This window comes from Olea europaea, unplaced genomic scaffold (assembly GCF_002742605.1).
Source record: "Olea europaea var. sylvestris unplaced genomic scaffold, O_europaea_v1 scaffold2221, whole genome shotgun sequence".
Taxonomy (NCBI): Eukaryota; Viridiplantae; Streptophyta; class Magnoliopsida; order Lamiales; family Oleaceae; genus Olea; species Olea europaea.
Genome location: NW_019240241.1, coordinates 69,675 through 83,487, shown reverse-complemented (window position 1 = coordinate 83,487; position 13,813 = coordinate 69,675). Strand labels below are relative to the sequence as shown.

The following is a 13,813-nucleotide window of genomic DNA, read 5'->3' as shown; positions in this document are numbered from 1 at the left end:
TATCTAAGCAACTTCATGCTCACATCCAGGGGATGACAACAGATGGACCCATCGAACTAATTACTCTATCTTCAAGTTCTTACATAGATCCGTCCCCACTCAGAGACGAAATGTTTTCTGAATGTGATGAACCCTCAGAAGGCCCGGAATGTGATGAACTCGTTCGAATTTGTTCAAAATTATTACAGGAATGTAGAGAAGCACAAAGCAACAATGCTACCGAGGATGATTGGTTGATTACTATAGAGAACACAACAGACAAACCCAAATACAAAGGATTCCATCGTTGCTGCGTGAGAAACAATCCAACAAAAATTGTTATGATCCTCTCCTAGTTTCGATAGGCCCTTATCATCATGGAAAGAAGCCACAGCTCGAAGCATTTGAGAAGCTAAAGAAGCCAATCGCCCAGAAATTCGTTCATGCCTTTGAAGTATCCATCGAACAATTACATGAAGAGGTGGCAAAAATGGGTAAAAGTGCCCGCGAATGCTATGAGAAAGTCTCGACTGAAGAGTTTGACAATGAATCGTTCAACAAAATGATGTTTCTTGATGCTTGCTTCGTACTTTATTTTATTATATACGTCTTTCTTAAAACTAAACGTACGAATGTAAAACAGAAAGAAGCAGATCCACTACATGGCTGGATTTGCTACCTGGGTTTTGTGCGGAGGGACTTGCTGTTGCTAGAGAATCAAATTCCTCTACTAGCGCTAAAAGTTTTGATGAAATTATTGTTCAAAAGTGAAAGACCAGACTGGGAGACAGAGTTGATTCAGAATTTCCTTGATCATGAAGCCATTATGCCACCTCAGGAGAATTCATGCGATAATGCTGTCAAAAAATTTATTCCACAAATGATGGGATGCAGTGTTCAGAAAAAGGAGAAACGGAAATTAGATATGGATGCACCCCACCTTCTACATCTATTTCGGAAGCAGCTCATTGGGTCATCTCCTGAAGACAAAATCAAGAAGAAATCTGGCGAACGCCTTCCACAACCAGATCGGGAACCGTTATTTCCTGAAGACAAAAACAATGAGAAATTTGCCAAATTTTATTCGTATCGTTCAGTAACAGAGCTCATATCAGCAGGAATTCATTTCAGATCAAGTCGAACTAACCATGTTACTGATGTGAAGTTCAAATCTCACCTTATTTCTAGTACTCTTACACTTCCTCAAATCGTGGTTGATGATTCAACAAAAGATTTGCTGTTAAACTTGGCGGCTTATGAAATGTGTCCCCATAGCCTTTCTGATTATCACATTATGTCGTACATTTGCCTAATGGATTCATTCATCGATCATGCCGATGATGTTAAAGAGCTCCGGAAAAGAAGAATTCTTGTCAACAATTTAGGCAGTGATGAAGAATTGGCGCAACTCTTTAACGAGATAGCTAATGATTTGGTATTTGATCGATTTGCATATGCAGATGTTAAGAGTCAGATTCAAAACCATTGCGACAGTAATGCACAAGTCTGGATGGCTGAATGGATACACAATCATTTTAGCAGTCCTTGGGCTTTCTTGGCTTTTTTAGGTGTAATTTCCGTCATTGCCCTTACCGTGGTACAGACATATTTTACTGTTTTTCCGCACCAAACCTCAGGACACAAGACTTCCTAAATCAATGATCCCCATACAAGATTTGTAGTTGCAAAAGTTTGTTATTTTTGGCACGTTTTAGAAAATATATGATATCTATTTACTTCGCTAAAATCATTAATTCTTTCAGTTTAATCTACTTTCACATCAATACCATGTTAGATGGAGTCTAATAGGTCATACATAAATTTAGAAAAAAAAAAATTAATCGAGCACTTAAATTAAATTATCGAACAGTGGTAATAATATCATTAAAAGAATGATGTCTCGTGCTTTTAGACATGCTTAGCTTTACATATTCTTGTACAATCAAAGGGAATCAAAATTTTCGTATAATTTAATTCGTAACAATTTTCACATTGAGCCATTTTGGGAAATTTTAACACTTGGGCAGATTTTGGTGCTCACATTTTTAGGCCTCACCTTATAAATAAGAACTTTCTTTTCTATCAATCACGCTCTCACTTTTTGAAATTGGCTCCACTAGATATTAACAGGATTGTTCTCCTGCCCATGGTTGGCGGGAGAACAATGTGCCATATAGTAGGGTTTTGTTTGTCTTTTAACTTTTGTTTTCTCCCTTGCAGCCACCCCACCCTTTAAACTTTTTATCCACGCATCTCCTTTTTACCCACCCAACACCAGCATCGTTATTTTTGTCTCAATTTTCGAGGTCATTATGGAATGTCAAACAAAATCGAAATATTGCATTCTTAATACCATTTCATAATGCTCACGACCTAGTTCCTCACATTGTTAACAGCGTGCGAAACGGTCAATCGTAGCAAAAGATATGACGTGTCAAATAAGCTATTACAAACTAGTACTATGAAGATTTAGATACATGCTAACTATAAATATTTGCTTACAATCGTATGCTAATTGAATTCATAAATCGTTTATGTCATATTGAAACTCATTTCGAGAATTATATGGTAGATATATTGAATGATCCAAATAAAAATCGTTTGAACGTTGAAAATAATTTGATCCAAATAAAAATCGTTTGAACGTTGAAAATAATTTAACGAGCTTTTCAAAAGAGACGCATAACTTTTTTTTCTTTAATATTTTTCAATTATTTCATTAATTTTTATTATTTTTGCGTGAATTTACATCATTTTATTAAGATATTTTTACATGTGATATGACGTCAAAAATTTTCGGATCAATATACAGAATATAATAAATTAACATTAAATAAGGTTCAAATTCGATTTTTTTCCCTTTTTAATCCATGTTCTAAAAAAAATGAAAGAACAAATTAAGAAAAAAATAAACAATGAATAAGGTTCAAGTTTGGGTTTTTCCCCCTTTTTTAATCCATGTTTTAGTCGTCCTCGACTTTTCTCGATGCAATTTTCCATCCTTGACATATTTTACTGTTTTCTCCACTTTACCTCAGGACATAAGACTTCCTTGTAAGTGTTATGCCCTATATTCAATCAATTTTAAACATAAGCAATTCTAGTATATAATTGATGCAATCTTATAGCAGATCTATTATTTAATTAATATTCAATTAAATTAAATAATAGAGTCTTTAGATTCAAATCCTAGTAATTTGTTAATCACAAAGTGTTATAATTGTGAGATACTAATTATATATAATTCAATCTTAAATCATCTAAGGTCGTATGTAATAACGAGATACGAATATTATTAGTACGAATAGATCATCACATATGACATTTTTTACTTTTGAATTAAGTAGCTGATCTCACAAGTTAAAGTGTAATGACACTTAAATGAACACGTGGATATTTTGTTATATAATAAAACATTGGAAACTCACTGGGGAGATTCCATATTGATAAATATCTGAGTATCAACGGTTAATCTCTAAGTTTGGTAGTGGAATTGGTATTTTGAATTGAGGTCATCATAGTGCCTTAAATAAGAACAATCATACTTTAATTGAACTGCCTCTGCTATTTCCTTGAGCATGCACAATGGATCTCCAATATAATATATCGGGAACTAAATACATAATTGATCAAATCAATAAAGTCTTAATACTTGATACAACTATCACCTATAAAAATTTAGAGCAAACATTATCTGGAATGTATGATTTATATGTGAAACGAATGGGTACAAATGTTAGTCGGGTACCCTCTATAACTTCTCATTCTGATTTGGCTGAAATTGGAAAAGATGATGCCAGAATAATGAATTCATTTCAAGGCGTTAATACATTTAGATATGATACAACTGCAATGTATTCATCTAGTGCCATGTTTTCTATATCTGCATCTCAAAATGTTATGTCGATACCTGCCGAATTAATTGATTACTTCAATCATAATATGCCAATAGACAAAACAATTAAAAAAAGTTCAGAAGAAGTAATTGAATTCTGGCGAAAATATAAAGACGTTGGCCAATTGTTTCTGCAATTGCGAAAGATATGCTGACACCTCTGGTTAACACTATTGTTTCGGAATCTGCTTTTAGTGAAAGGTTTTGACCAATGTTAGAAGTCGACTGAAAGAAGATATTTTGGAAGCTTTAATGTGCTTGACGAATTGGCAGGACGCTCATTTTCAAATACAGGATAAATATGCTGAAATTGCATATCGTCAGATAAGTGATATTTAATTTAATTATATTAATCAAAATTTCTTATTTTTAAATCGTTAAATTTTATATTCTTTAAAAAATTGTATACGTTACAACAAGTTATTCGTGTACAATTTTTAATTCCATCTACTTAAAATTGATATAGCTGACCCTAACTCTGGATAAAGGAGGAGGGTTTACATTTTATCTACTTTAAAAATAAATTGAAAAATGGTATTTTTTTAATGTATTTCAAAAAAAATTCGTCTTCATGACTTCATTATATAAGTATTTATTTAACACTTTATAGAAAATATTACTATATGGTAGAAATAAAAAGTGTCTTCATTTAAAAAATGTTAAATTATTTGTGTTTTTTTGAAAATTTTGTGTTAAAAAATAAAAAGTGTCATTCGTGTTTTTTTAAGTGTTAAATAATATTTTTAATGCATTAAATAACACTTTTTATTTTTTAAAACATAAGACTTTTTAATGCATGTTTTTTTTAAAGTGTTAAACGCAAATAAATGAAATAATATTTTTTAATGCATTTTTTACATAAATATAAAAAATTTAACACATTTAGAATTTTTTTTTTAACACTTTTTTTTTTTTACAATATTACTATACACAGATTTTTTTAAAATATTATTTGCATTTTTTAACATTTTTTATTTTTTTTAAAAGTGTTTTTATTAATAAAAGTTTAAAAAATAAAAAATGGGCGAGCTCGACTAGCCACGAGCGCAAGCCGAGCTCGTGCGTTCACGGGCCGAGCCGACTCGACCCATTGACATCCCTACCTCTAAAACCTTAACCTATCTTCGTCTCAATTTACTCAATTCACATTACAACAAAATATTAAATGCATTTCCTATGTTAATACCCACCAATAAGTTATATTTTTTTTGAAGCGGTGGAAAAATTACTAACAAGTATCTTAATCAAAACCATGAAAAAATAAAATTATCTATTACACGAAAATTTCGTAGTGGCCCAATTGTAAAATTGTTTCCACGAAACTGCTAACAGGGATGACAACAACCATGAAACTTCACTGCCCATTCTTTTTACAAAAAAAGAAAAAAGAAAAAAAGTGCTTTTTAAATCTTTGCCCTCAATCCCACCTCACATGAGGCTTAAGCCTCAAAAGGATAAGCCTAAAGAGCCATTGTGAGGAGCTAACCAAAGCCGGTCCTATGATTCTCAGGACTTGAGGCGAAGTCTGGAAATTAGACCCCCTGACGAAATCAACATAAATGCAAACTTCAACAATGTATTATGCAACTCATTACTAACTTGAAAAACTAACATTAAAACAACTACCAAATATATCATAAAAAATATTTATATTATCAACTACCAAAACCAACAATGTTTGAAATAATTAGTTAAGTACTATTCGTCTTATTGTTTTAGAGGCAAAAACATCAATCAAATCTGAATAATTTAGCTGCTCAACCATTTCTTTCTCTATTGATAACATGACCAACCCGTTTAATCTCTCCGACATAGTTGATCGGAGATAGGTTTTGATCAACTTCAATTTCGAGAAATTTCTTTCCACAAATGCAACTGTAACCGGTATGATTAACAAAATTTTGTAAGCAATATAAGCATTTGGAAAACAAACATTCAATGTCTTCAAATATTGTAGCATTTCAATTGCTCTTGTTGCTTCACTAGGTATATAACACCTCAAAATTTGTAACTCCGAACATAAATCATCCCCAGTGATGTCCAAACGCCCATCATGTTGAAGATATTTCTCAAGATTCATACAAGAGTTCAACAAATTTAAAAATGTTACATCCCTTAACCTCTTCAAATTAAACAAAAATCTAAATGTGTCATCATATTATTTGAATTATTCAAATCGGGTTCTCAGAGAAGATAGAGCTTGATCAATTATAAAAACAAAGTACTCAACTCTAAAAGATTCGTCTGCTGATTGCTTTACCTCATCACTACAACTTTCATCAAATTTTTTCTTCAAATTATGTGTTTTCCTATAAATACAGCTTCAATTTCCATTTCGCTTGTCTTTTTTGTCGCTTCATCCTTTGTAATAGCAAATCCAATTTCTCTATATTCCTCAAGAAATGAAACAAGTCCTTGCAAGAGGTCGATAGTATGATCAATATTTATCGATTCGTTTTGAAGAAATTTACTCATAATATTGACAGCATGCAACAACATGTACCAGATTATCATGCCAAGCAAAAACTCAAAAATTTGAAGTTCATGTATTGCTAACGACTCAGCTTCACTCTTCACTTTAGGATCTTCATTACATTCTACCAAATTAAGTAATGCATTCTACCAAATTAAGTAATGCATCTTTTATCTGTACAGTTTGCTCCATTATTGGCTTCACACTCTCAACATGACTTTCCCAATGTATTTGTGACAATGACTTCACTGTCAACCCTTGTGCATTATCTTTGAAATTTTTTCATTGCTTGGTAGAAGAGAAAAACAATGTGTAGATGCGTTGTATCACTTCGAAGAAGGATACAGTTTTGGAACAACGGTTCACCATATCACATAATGCTAGATTTAGACTATGAGCGCCACATGGAATATAGAAAGCTAGGGGATTCATTTCATGGACTCTTCTTTGCACACCTTTGTTCTTCCCTCTCATGTTAGATTCATTGTCATACCCTTGCCTTCTAATGTCATCAATATCGAGATCAAGTTTTATCAAAGCCTTTTGAAACTCGATTGCAACTCCAAGTCCTATTGTGTCATCTACCTTCAAAAATTCTAGCCAATGTTCTTCAACTGTAGGTAATTTTGCCGAATCATCTACAAATCATACAATTAAAGACATTTGCTCCTCGTGACTTGCACCTGGATTACAATCTAGCATAACTTCGAAATATTTTGCATGTTTAACTTTCTTGACAATTGAACTTCTCACCTCATTAGCCAACAATTGTATCAACTCATTTTGAATTTTTTTGCCAAGATACGTATATTGAATCTCTCTTGCTTTAGCCCACCGAAGGTGCTCTTGTATTACTAGATCAAATTTACTAACCATTTCCACCATTTGTAAAAATAGGTCATTATTCTCAACATGTAGTCTCTCATCATCTCCTCGAAATGGAAATGTATTTTTCGCAAGTCTTTTCACAATAGCGATTATCCTTGTTAATATATGTCTCCAATGTTCTCTTTCAGTATCAATCAACAATTGAATGCTTTTATCAATTGTAGTTTTTGTTCGCAGCATATTTTCCAATTCAATTTAGCTAGTCATGCAACGTAAATGCTCCTCATTTCCTTCATGACTTTTAATAGACTGATACAAATAATGCCAATCTTTGAATCCATCATTACCTAGTTGGCCAACTTTGGTCATATTTGTTGGTGTTTTAAATAGCTTGCAACAAAAGTAGAAGATCCTGTCCATAGACATCGAATATACTAGCCATCTTCTATTAACTGTTTGCTCATTTGGTAGCAATCGCTTATATTGTGAAGAATCGAAATGTCTATTCGTATAGTCTTTCGGAAAGGAGATGTCATCAACTCTTTTTGGACCCCTTTCAACTAAGTAATCTCTTATTCTTTGATCGATGATTTTCCAATTTCCGGGATCATCCAAATTTAGAAAAAAGCAACCCTCTTCTTCCTATCATCTTCTTCATTATTAGGAGGGGCTTCATCACTTCTTCTTCCTTATCATCTACTTCGTTAGCATTGGCAGGTTGACTCACTTCTTCATCTTTATCATCTACTTCATTAACATCGGCATATTGAATCTCTACTTCATCCTCATTCAACGCATTCACATGGTTGCTTTTGAAGTACTTGTTAATATTCCCTGCTTGACTTTGAATTAATGCATTTTCATTTCGTTTCCTTCTCCTCTTTTGAGCACCAGACTCATATTTAGGAGGCATAGTGTAGGAATGTATATCTAATATCCAATGATTAACCTAAAAAATAATTACAAAATATCTCAATTAATACTAATAACAGTATCAATATATTATAAAGAATATAGTCAAAATAATACTAATAATAGTATCAATATATTCAATAAGTAACACAACAAGAATTTATAAACCGTGAAACACGAAGCATCAAGCATGTGGTTCAGATTCAGAGATTCTGGCTAGAGATACAAATTGCAACCTGGTTTGGTTATATTTATATCCATCTAGGAGATTATTGCGGTGCATTACCACTTTACTAGACGGGAAAAAAAATTATCATTACCTTTTCCATTTCTAATTGGATCTCCAAAATATTTTATTAGGAATTTGCCAATGGCAAAAAGAACCAAAATATCGGTTGGTCTTTGACTGATTAAATATAGCTTATTTAATTACCACTTTGTTTCCCTAGCCTACTAGATATCACAGTACATGATAATATCTTCAATTAAAATTTTGTGCAGGACAAAAACAAGCACCTTGCTAACCTAAGCTAACCAAGAAAATGAGAAGGAAAATAAAAATTCACCCCACCCCCACGCCTACCCCCACTCCACAACACCATTTTAATTAGTACCAAAGAAACTTACTAAAGCTTAATGAAATGATTGGATCTTTTGATTGAGGCACAGTGGTGTCACCATTTCAATGCACAAACTGCAGGCTATATTACCAGTTTTTCCCTCTAATTCCTTGATTCCTGAAAAAATCACGCCTTTATCACTGTTAATTAGTTTACTTTAAACTAATATCATCATTATGCCAAAAGATAAGCATAAAGCCATATCAAAAGAAAAAATATAATAAATATTCACATTAAAAATGAATTTTTATCTTTGAATATTCCACTCTCCTACCATTTTTCCACACACACTAAACAGCAACGGATAGGGGAGTAGTAATAGCAGAAATTGAATAGAAATGATCTTGGAATTACAGAATTGAAAAAGGAGACTTGATGATATTATTGATTGTAATATCAAAAAGACTTGAACACAAGAATGGTAGACAACCTAAACAATCAACTTGTAACAGAACAATAACAAGAAAAACTTAATTATATTTTATTAACGTGAAGATATTGAATGCATTTCACTTTCTGATTACTATCAATTAATGTCCATAACTCGGGTCATGTCCAGAATACTCTCAAATTCACCATCTTTTCACATTTACATTGAAATCAAACAATTCCATCAAATCTTTAAACCATTTTCACCCAAATAATGAATAGAGGATATGAAGTAGAATGAATTTTATGAGAAACCAATTGAGTAAACTGTAAACATACATTAGATCAAATCGAAACACATTAAACTGATTTAAGAATTGATAGTCCATACCTTTGCTGCATACAATAGCAGCCATCAATTAGAACCCTCTACAATTCCACTTCTCTGGGTAAATATAGAGATAGAAATTGGCCAATACTGCCAAGTAATTTCCCTTTCACCATTCTGTCTACTTCCTGGTATCTAAGCATAAATAAATAACAATTAATCCTAATCACAATAATCTCCGAAGTCCGAACATTTGATTTCTCAAAAAAATAAAATAATAAATAATTAAATTAACAGGAAAAAAAAGGAAATCAACCTTAAAGCCATCAACAGAGAGGAGACCGATGAGAATGCATTCCTTGAGACCCGTCCCAGGCACTATTACATCATACTCTTCAGGACCCTACTTGAAGGCAAAGGGAAAGAGGTCAATCTAAAAACAAATGAACGTGATGAAAATGAGGCCAAATTGAATGGGAATGGCCGAATGGACAGTGGACTAACCTGATGGTGGAGACTGGAGACGGAATCGTGGTCCTGGAGAGTCGGACTGTCGGAGTCGAAGCAACGGAGACGACATAGCAGGATGAGCAGCGTATACGTATTTGATTTTTCAGATATTGGGCAAATGGATTGTTGTGGATATTGGATTTGGATTATGATATATAAGTTGGGTTGGGATTTAAGGATAAACGGATTGTTGGATAATTAGTTTTGGATTGGGCATTTCACGTCTGGCGCTAACCTCAATTTACTAAGGCTTACGCCTCATGTGAGACTTATTTACTATTTTTTCCCAAGCTTACTCATAAGGTGTCTCGGCATCCTATTACGCCTATTTAAATTACACACTACCCTTTGCATGGAAAGAAAAATTTCTTATTTACAACATTTGACCATATAGCAAATGCAAGTTAACTTTTCCACCATGGAACATATAAAGGAATTAATAACCATGCAAATATCATTTTAAGACTTTTCACGCATTTTCATATTTCAAAACTAAATACATTTAAATCGCAATCCAATTCTGCATTCCTGGAATTCTACCTCGTGTAACTATATTTTCATTTCTCTTTTCTCCGAGAACCATTACTTTTCTTGATTTACCTATTACCATATCACCTAAAAAACCGCTGATATAAATATATGAAACTGCAAATACAGAACATAAAAATGCCTTTATCTGTGTGTTAGTAAGCACACAAATCAATCTTCCATTTTCAATCAGAGGGATTTATTTCCCATGATGAACGTTTTTTTGGGTGGGGATTATCTATAATTTTCAATTCCTTTACTTTCCATTTATCCTTCACCCACATTCACATACACTCAAAGTTAAAAATTCTAACGTAAATCAGTGATAGCATTGAGGGGGTTGCAATACTTCAAGAAAATGATGAAAAAAATGTATTAAAAACTCACAAAACAACCATCTAGTCATAATCGGGCAAAATTTATAGAACAGTCTTTATTTGAAAAAGAAAAGGAAAAAGTTCATTTAAATACTATTAGGAAAAGCTAACATCATTAGAATAAAAACTAATTGAATTTAAGAAATTAAAAAAAGAATTTTCATTTCTTAAAATGGGAGGAGAATACTCACTATAGATAGAATAATAAGCTTCAAACTTCATGACCAAGCGAATTTTCATTTTTTCTATTGAAATTCCATATAATGAACATGAATACTTTTACTGGGTTTTTATGCAAAAAAGATAAAATAAAAATGGACAATTATAGTGTAAAATTCGGGTTTTACAAAAATGGAATTTAGAGAGACGAGAGAGAACGAGGGAGAGGGCTATTGTTTACTGGGTTGGGCCAGTCTAAGATTATGAGGCCCAATAAAGTTTCTCTAACAGAAGGTGTGGCCCAATATATATTTGCACAAATGACAAAAGAACAATTTTAGCACTTTATGGATTTTTTGACTATTCAGTTCTACTTTTCAATGTGAAGATAATAAGTTTAGAAAATATTTGTATTTATTTATACGTATACGTATGAAAGCATATTTATATGGTCTATCATTTGAAGTGAATGTCTTGAGTCGTTACCAGGTTTTGACCTCAAATGAAAGTATTCTTGCATCTTGTACAACATTTTTTACTTGCATTAGAATATCCTTATTTCTATCGAAGAAGAAATAATTTGACTTTCTATCCATTGTCAAACCAACGAACACCATTCCCAAGGCTATCAACTTTAGTAAAGTGATCTTTTAGCCCTTGTTTGTCAATTACTTTCCTACATTCTATTTTTTCTACAATACTCATTTTTAACTACACATTCTTCTTTAAAATAACATTATACATAAATCAAAAAAATTTCCTTCTTTTTTAACCACACATTTCAACATTAATCACTATTCCATACTACAATTTTTGAAATTAAAGGGCCATAAATAGGGCCTTAATTTCACATGTCTCATGGAGAAATCAATTATACTATGTGTACAGATTTTTGTTCATAGAAAAATTCCAGATGAGCTAGCAGTAATAAAAAAATATTAAAAAAAAATTGGAAAAGTTAGAGACCAATTGTCCCATATGAAAACCCCTTCTTTCACCAAAACTCATTTTCCACCCCACAAAATGCTCCCCGCCAAACAGAGAAAGAAACCCATGAAGAGTTCGCTGCCGAGAGAAACACACCCATGAAGATTAGGCCGTCGACTTGGTTTTCATCTCCAGCAAATTTCGCTCAATTGAACCGTGAATAAGCCCAAGGTTTTCAGCTACATAACTATTACTCTTGCATAAACCCTAACCTCCTACCCATTTTGCCATCGTAGTAGTGACTATCTCCGGCCGGCGTCATTCAACAGTTCCATTGAGAGGCCAACTTCTTCAGATCTTATCTCCATCCCATTTTGCGAGTAAAGTTTATTATTTGTTTCATATCCTTTGCACATTTCTTGGGAAGGTATGTTTTTTGGGTTTTTATATAATCTTCATGCTCTTGAAAACCTGTTGATCTGCAGCTTATGACATGGTATGCAATGGATTTTTTTGTTCCGACTTAAACTTTCATTATTGAAATTTTCATTATTTTGATATGTACAAAAAAATAGAGGCATTTATAGTTTGTTGAAATTGGTCTTATCGAGTTTAGATGATAAATTACTTTCATAATCTATTTGTTTAGAAGTATTAAATCACTGTATTTGGCTAGAGAAAGTGAAATGAGAGAACATTTAAATTGTGATTCGTATGGTCTTTTTTTCTGGTGATGATAGTATCCCATTTCAATTTTAATGATTTTCGGTTATACCTGTAAGTGCAAGTAGAAGTCTTTGATGGAATTTTCTTTCAATTCTACATTGGAATGTTCTTTGAATTTTGATGATTTTGATGGAATTGGTCCTATCGAATTTAGAAGTCGTTGCTGGAATGTTCTTTGAATGATTTTCTGGTGATGGAATGTTCATTGCTGGAATGATTTTCATAATCAATTTTGATGATTTTGAAGGTCCGTTGCTGGAATGTTCTTTGAATTCTATGTTGGATGGTAGAATTTATTTATTGGATTCCTATGGTGGTATAAAATATTGCTTATGTTTTTATGAAGCTGTTTTTTCGGGATCTCTATTTCATTTAAGATTGGAATGAAATCCTCTAAATATTTTTTGCCACGTAAGGATGAGAGAGAGGAATTATGGTGTTTGTCACGTTTGTAGAAGCACAAAGCACTACTTTGAAGATTGCAAGAGGAAAGTTTGCTGTCCACAGTGTGTAGTTGGAATTCAGAAATGTTTTGCAGTTGAAAAGGAAGGCAGTAACAAAGGTAGGCTATTCAAAACTTGCAGTAGCTCTTGCGAATTTTTTGACTGGGTAAGAACAGAAGAATCAAGTGGAGAGTCGAGTGTCATTAATGAGGAAGTGATGAATCCTACTGCTAATGAGGAAGTCGACAATTTGCCAAGTATGTTCGAACATCTAGCTCGAATTGTCGAGAAACGAAACGTCAAGATTTTATTGAACGTGACCTTTCGCAAAGGAAAAGAGCTCTCGAACGATAATGGAGAAGAAAGGGGCCGACATGATTATTAGTTATATTCATTCTCGTTCCCAAAATAGTTGTGTGTTTGGGCTTGTAATACCGAGAGACGATGAAGAAAATCGAAGAAGAACAATTTTCATTTTGAAAGCATGCCATTTTCGTTCTTATTTTCATTTTGTGTTTTGCACTTTTTTTTTTTTTTCCTCCCTTTGGCAAGAAAAGATCAAACTACAGTAGCATTTTTCTTTAGTTAGAATCAGTGAATACCGACAACTATCAAAGGCCTGCCTTTTGCTCAACAATTACAGCCTCCATATTTCATCAGATAAAGAAACCATCAGAACTTATAATATTTTTATTTTGTGCTGGAGGCCAAGGTTAAGGAAGAAAAGTGGAGACCATAT

At 32.8% G+C, this 13,813-nt stretch overlaps 2 protein-coding genes and 1 long non-coding RNA gene across 3 annotated transcripts; 2 read left to right on the top strand and 1 right to left on the bottom strand.

Moving 5' to 3' along the window:
* The first annotated feature begins 469 nt into the window (after window positions 1–469).
* LOC111380874 (UPF0481 protein At3g47200-like) lies at window positions 470–1,633 on the top strand. The gene has a single exon (XM_023004536.1). It carries the CDS (start codon window positions 470–472, stop codon window positions 1,631–1,633), a length of 1,164 nt encoding a protein of 387 aa, XP_022860304.1.
* Window positions 1,634–6,041: 4,408 nt separating this feature from the next.
* Window positions 6,042–7,415, bottom strand: LOC111380873 (zinc finger MYM-type protein 1-like). Its single transcript, XM_023004534.1, has 4 exons — window positions 7,031–7,415; window positions 6,803–6,985; window positions 6,378–6,471; window positions 6,042–6,183 (listed from the first exon to the last, which is right to left on the bottom strand). The coding sequence occupies exons 1-4, from the start codon at window positions 7,413–7,415 to the stop codon at window positions 6,042–6,044; spliced, it is 804 nt and encodes a 267-aa protein (XP_022860302.1).
* Window positions 7,416–11,968: 4,553 nt separating this feature from the next.
* Window positions 11,969–13,582, top strand: LOC111380871. Its single transcript, XR_002700250.1, has 2 exons — window positions 11,969–12,332; window positions 13,087–13,582. It is a non-coding gene; the product is annotated as an uncharacterized LOC111380871 (long non-coding RNA).
* The last annotated feature ends 231 nt before the right edge of the window (window positions 13,583–13,813 follow it).